The 6,842-nt window shown below is 37.4% G+C and overlaps 2 protein-coding genes across 2 annotated transcripts; one reads left to right on the top strand and one right to left on the bottom strand.

Annotated features, from left to right (window-relative positions):
* Positions 1-2,066: 2,066 nt before the first annotated feature.
* On the bottom strand, positions 2,067-2,613 carry BESB_081110 (cytochrome b; the record flags this gene model as incomplete). The annotated part of the gene is made up of 2 exons (XM_029366461.1): positions 2,067-2,510; positions 2,575-2,613. 2 exons carry the CDS (start codon positions 2,611-2,613, stop codon positions 2,067-2,069), a joined length of 483 nt encoding a protein of 160 aa, XP_029214825.1.
* A 1,181-nt stretch (positions 2,614-3,794) lies between these two features.
* Positions 3,795-4,289, top strand: BESB_081100 (uncharacterized protein; the record flags this gene model as incomplete). Its single annotated transcript, XM_029366460.1, has 1 exon — positions 3,795-4,289. One exon carries the CDS (start codon positions 3,795-3,797, stop codon positions 4,287-4,289), a length of 495 nt encoding a protein of 164 aa, XP_029214824.1.
* Between the last annotated feature and the right edge of the window lie 2,553 nt (positions 4,290-6,842).

The raw sequence follows: 6,842 nt of genomic DNA, 5'->3' as shown, positions 1-6,842 counted from the left end.
TAACAAAGATAATCAGGGTAATCTGGTATCCTTCTTGGCATAACGTTGTGTAGTTATATGAAGCGTACATTCCTTAATATCTGGAACAATAGATTATGGTTAGGTAGTGGAACAAGGAGAGCGTCTGTTGTACATCAACACTAGATACTGCTAATACCACTGTAGAGGTATAGTATATAATCCCTGCCCGGTGCAGTAAAATGTAAACGGCGGCTGTATTATGACGGTCCAAAGGTAGGTAAATCCTTGTCGGGTAATTATCGTCGTGCGTGAAAGTTGGTCCGACTCTTCACATGTCGTTTATCTAAAACTTTCTTAAATAGAATTATCTTTGAATATGAGGATCCAGATGGCCCGACGGTTAGACCCTGAGCACCTTTACATCCCTTAAATCATATACAGGATCAAATCTTCCTTGAGCGACTCGACAGGCACTAGAGATAGCGTGAAAGCTCTTTTGATTTCCATGAACGGAGTTACATATTAGATTCTCTTCGCTCCCATGGTATTTAGTAAGTTAACATTGAAACGTATCCAGTGTAAAGTTTGAACGTAATCCAGCTTTACCTTCTATGTTGTTATGTTAACCAAATAAGTTTCATCGTTGTTGATATTTCATTGACATGTTGATAACATAAATACTAACAAACCACCGGTTTTGGATGGGATTACTTTTAACACCGCATAATATGCTAAAAAGTACCATTCAGGTACGATATGAAGCGGAGTTACAAACCGGTTCACTGGTATGGAGTTATCTGGGTGCGATAATTCGACATAGCTGTGATGTTAAGGAGCATAGGAGATGCTACACGCCTTAATTGGTACTGCATTGATATAATTATCGTACAAGCACTCAGCTAGTTATTGAGAGACACTCACGAGCCCAAAACCATAACTTCGTAATCTCAATGGTTTGTGATAGAACCATAACACAATGATCTTTACACAGTTCAACCCTGTATTATAAAATCCAGTAAGACTCATGTCCTTGTCGTTTATATAAATCTATTAATGCTTGTCAAGTTCCTTGTATCTAGTGTTGATGTACAACAGACGTGTTCCACTACCTAACCATAATCTATTGTTCCAGATATTAAGGAATGTACGCTTCATATAACTACACAACGTTATGCCAAGAAGGATACCAGATTACCCTGATTATCTTTGTTATATTAATACATGGTGTTCAATTGGTTCTATATCCACAATAGTTATCATCTTAACTATGCTCTGCTAATGCACTTAACATGATGGTCATGAAAAGCACAAGAGAACTTGGATCCGGTAAACAAAGACCTTCAAGATCTAAACCAGTAGTCCAACTCGTAGTATATACTCCCCAGAAAAAGGTAGTTTATATCAACCTAGGAATCCCATTTTAGTAAGTGTAACATGGAGTCTAGCTTCAGTTGTTATCTGATTGGTATTGCATGCCTGGTGACTTAGAATATGATTCTTATTAATGGGAGCACAGTTCCCTGGGTATCCAATCCAGTGCTCTGCCTTGGGCATTGAAACTAACCCACAGTTCAACCCTGTATTATTAAAATCCAGTAGACTCATGTCCTTGTCGTTTATATAAATCTATAATGCTTGTCAAGTTCCTTGTATCTAGTTAGCTCACTGCGTACTTAGGATCAGACCAAAAGAGTTCACTAATGGTACTAGAAAATAGGAGATCGCGTTAGTTCTTGGGAAAACGACTTCCGAACCACCAATATATATTGTACAAAGAAGTTACCATATCCTCCGTACAAAGCAGGCATTAAGAACATAAAGATCATAGCTAGGCCATGTATCGTTATTATCACATTATAAGTAGCTATCGTCTCTGTACAAATGATCCGCGATCCAGAACTGTATAACTCAAATCGAATAAACAAAGACATTATAGTTCCTAGAATACTGAAGATGACTCCGGTTATGAGATACAGACAACCAAGTTCTTTATGATTGCAGTACACCACCACCCCACTGGACTGCTTAAGACAGCTAAAAGTGTTGGATTTCAATATCACGGTAATCATGTTTGCTTGGAAGCTGTAGTCATTATAACTATTGATTTAGTATAAGCATAGAACCAATCCGGTAGTAAGATATACGATAGTAGCTAATCTACCATATAAGATATAAGTCGCTTGTGGAATAGCACTACCAATAATAATCAAGAAGATCATACTGTATACCCAAATAATTACCCATCCACTGACTACATTTCGAGTCATAAAATGTTGTCGTATCAACATTCGAGTATTCAAAGCTCGAATTTCAGATAAAAGAGCTAAGTTAATGAGAGAGGACATAAATACTAACAAACCACCGGTTTTGGATGGGATTACTTTTAACACCGCATAATATGCTAAAAAGTACCATTCAGGTACGATATGAAGCGGAGTTACAAACCGGTTCACTGGTATGGAGTTATCTGGGTGCGATAATTCAATCAAACCAAAAGCCGTTTGTAAGAAAATTAAACCAATTAGATAATATGGTAGATAGGGAACAAACTGTCTCCAGACGTTCTTAACCCAGCTCACGTATTACATCTGACGGTGAACTAGCGTTCCTAACTGAATCTTGTTCAATAACAAGGGAGTAATGAGCCGACATGGAGGTGCTGATACAATCCGAGGATTAGAACTCCCAATATTATCTGACCTGTTATCCCCGGCGTACCTTACGACCGTTATATGATTTAGAGATAGAATGTAATGTGGATTAATATCCACATGGTTTCTACAAAGTGTAGATATAAAATAGTGAATGGTTCTGTAAAGATCTTGCATAACATACCTTTAGATTTGCTTAGCATTATAGAGCTTGTAGGCATGTAAGTAACTAAAGAACTATAGATACTTTGAGTGAAGAATACAAGGATAGCTCCAACAATAACATGGCTAAAATGTATACCAGTTAAGATGAAAAGTCCATTACCAAATGCATTATCATTAATATAAAGAGATAGTCCTAAGTATTCCGTACAGACTAACATTAAGAAGGCGACTACCAAAGTGAATGTCATGATATTCGTACAGCTTGTATACAAATGTTGGTTTTTCAATATACGCTGGATACCACTATACTTAATGCACTTAACATGATGGTCATGAAAGCACAAGAGAACTTGGATCCGGTAAACAAGACCTTCAAGATCTAAACCAGTAGTCCAACTCGTAGTATATACTCCCAGAAAAGGTAGTTTATATCAACCTAGGAATCCATTTTAGTAAGTGTAACATGGAGTCTAGCTTCAGTTGTTATCTGATTGGTATTGCATGCTGGTGACTTAGAATATGATTCTTATTAATGGAGCACAGTTCCTGGGTATCCAATCCAGTGCTCTGCCTTGGGCATTGAAACTAACCCACAGTTCAACCTGTATTATAAAATCCAGTAGACTCATGTCCTTGTCGTTTATATAAATCTATTAATGCTTGTCAAGTTCCTTGTATCTAGTTAGCTCACTGCGTACTTAGGATCAGACCAAAAGAGTTCACTAATGGTACTAGAAAATAGGAGATCGCGTTAGTTCTTGGGAAAACGACTTCCGAACCACCAATATATATTGGTACAAAGAAGTTACCATATCCTCCGTACAAAGCAGGCATTAAGAACATAAAGATCATAGCTAGGCCATGTATCGTTATTATCACATTATAAGTAGCTATCGTCTCTGTACAAATGATCCGCGATCCAGAACTGTATAACTCAAATCGAATAAACAAAGACATTATAGTTCCTAGAATACTGAAGATGACTCCGGTTATGAGATACAGACAACCAAGTTCTTTATGATTGCAGTACACCACCACCCCACTGGACTGCTTAAGACAGCTAAAAGTGTTGGATTTCAATATCCTACTACATTAAGATTATTCCACATCGGTTATGTTCTAGGCGTAATATATGGATTCTTGTTCTCACTCATCTTAACAGCGAGAGAAAACTACTACTCAGATGCTAGTCTAATCAGTAGCATCGTACTTGGAGTTATCATCTCTGAGACAGGATTATTTATCAGCTTTTTCTGGGGAGTATATACTACGAGTTGGACTACTGGTTTAGATCTTGAAGGTCTTTGTTTACCGGATCCAAGTTCTCTTGTGCTTTTCATGACCATCATGTTAAGTGCATTAAGTATAGTGGTATCCAGCGTATATTTGAAAAACCAACATTTGTATACAAGCTGTACGAATATCATGACATTCACTTTGGTAGTCGCCTTCTTAATGTTAGTCTGTACGGAATACACGGATCGGATTCTTGTTGGCCTGGCACCTGTTTAGTAACTGGATGAACGCTTTTTACGCCTGGTATGCATGGATAATACTCGACTCTTCTATAGTTTAACCGCTACTGCTGGGACTGTATATTATGTACTTACGGTAGTACTATCAAGCCTCTTCTTCCAAATAGATTTCATGGAAAACCTAAAATTCGCATGTTTGATTGACATTTAGCCGCTAATATACAATCATCCAAGATATATTTATCTATCGCAGGTTCGGTCTAATGTCCCGTTATACTATATAGATCACATGGCTTCTGGTACTTTGAGATCATGCTAACGGCGAGAAGGGAAGTGTGTTTCAAAGAAAAGGGATGTTTAGCCGGGAAGTTAGCGTCTAAAATATATAACCGATAGTCTCAACTTAGATGCACAGATGGACATAATTAATCCTTGTACGGTTTGTACCTACTTGACTCCTCAGTTTAAGTTAAGGAGTCCTTTGTTTACAGCTTGTACCGTTACTTTCAGGAGCATACCGTTAAATTCGATGATCTTATGTGTTCACTCAAATCGAATAAACAAAGACATTATAGTTCCTAGAATACTGAAGATGACTCCGGTTATGAGATACAGACAACCAAGTTCTTTATGATTGCAGTACACCACCACCCCACTGGACTGCTTAAGACAGCTAAAAGTGTTGGATTTCAATATCACGGTAATCATGTTTGCTTGGAAGCTGTAGTCATTATAACTATTGATTTAGTATAAGCATAGAACCAATCCGGTAGTAAGATATACGATAGTAGCTAATCTACCATATAAGATATAAGTCGCTTGTGGAATAGCACTACCAATAATAATCAAGAAGATCATACTGTATACCCAAATAATTACCCATCCACTGACTACATTTCGAGTCATAAAATGTTGTCGTATCAACATTCGAGTATTCAAAGCTCCAATTTCAGATAAAAGAGCTAAGTTAATGAGAGAGGACATAAATACTAACAAACCACCGGTTTTGGATGGGATTACTTTTAACACCGCATAATATACTAAAAAGTACCATTCAGGTACGATATGAAGCGGAGTTACAAACTGGTTCACTGTATGGAGTTATCTGGGTGCGATAATTCAATCAAACCAAAAGCCGTTTGTAAGAAAATTAAACAATTAGATAGGATAGACATTTAGCATCGGTCATTAACATATGAGGATAGAAGGCTACTTTAAGTGCGGAATCAATACCTGCAGGGTTACTAGAACCATTTAAATGTAAATAGAAGATGTGTAATACAATTAAAATGCAACCTACAAAAAGGTAATATAAAGTGCAATACAAAGAATCGTTTTAATGTTACATCAGATACATAGTATCCACCGAGTAACCAAGGTACTAAATATGGTATTGGAGAAAGGAGATTAGTAATGACTGTAGCACCCCAGAAACTCATCTGTCCCCATGGTAGTACATAACCGAGGAAAGCAGTGGCTATAGTAAGTAGATATAAAACTAAACCAGACATCCAAGCAGTAGTTAAATAACTATAGCTGGAGTTATACATACCTCGAGACATGTGTATTAAGATACACCAAGAAGACGAAAGAAGCAGTTGTTGCATGCAACATCCTAAATTCCCCATCCTGCTGCTACCTCTCTAACTAGATGTTGAACACTAGCAAATGCACAAGATGCTTCAGAAGTATATCGGAACGCTAAAAGTGATACCTGTAATTATTTGGAGTACAAAGGTAATTGCAACTAAGAAACCAAAGTTATAAGATGAATTTAGATTGAGAGCACACCGATAAAAGACGAGGTGTGCCCGGAATAGACTCATGGAAATTTGGTGTGTTCTCGAAACCATGCTAGCACAATAGAACTTCGTTAAATAACTACATATTAAAATGAGCGCATGTAAACTAGTCTTAAACACACCGCTCGTCACGTAACAAATCTCAAATCGTACTGTAGATTTTATATATGTACCGTAACTATAACCATGGTGACATCCAATGTTCACGCTCATGGATTCAGTGTCCAGGACTACCTGGCGCTTAATAACGATTCCGTCTTCCAGCTTCCAAGCAAACATGATTACCGTGATATTTGAAATCCAACACTTTTAGCTGTCTTAAGCAGTCCAGTGGGGTGGTGGTGTACTGCAATCATAAAGAACTTGGTTGTCTGTATCTCATAACCGGAGTCATCTTCAGTATTCTAGGAACTATAATGTCTTTGTTTATTCGATTTGAGTTATACAGTTCTGGATCGCGGATCATTTGTACAGAGACGATAGCTACTTATAATGTGATAATAACGATACATGGCCTAGCTATGATCTTTATGTTCTTAATGCCTGCTTTGTACGGAGGATATGGTAACTTCTTTGTACCAATATATATTGGTGGTTCGGAAGTCGTTTTCCCAAGAACTAACGCGATCTCCTATTTTCTAGTACCATTAGTGAACTCTTTTGGTCTGATCCTAAGTACGCAGTGAGCTAACTAGATACAAGGAACTTGACAAGCATTAATAGATTTATATAAACGACAAGGACATGAGTCTACTGGATTTTATAATACAGGGTTGAACTGTGGGTTT

The sequence above is a fragment of the Besnoitia besnoiti genome (genome assembly GCF_002563875.1).
Source record: "Besnoitia besnoiti strain Bb-Ger1 chromosome Unknown contig00082, whole genome shotgun sequence".
In the NCBI taxonomy this organism is placed as follows: domain Eukaryota; phylum Apicomplexa; class Conoidasida; order Eucoccidiorida; family Sarcocystidae; genus Besnoitia; species Besnoitia besnoiti.
Note: the sequence above shows the minus strand (reverse complement) of the source record. Positions and strands in the feature narration are given on the sequence as shown.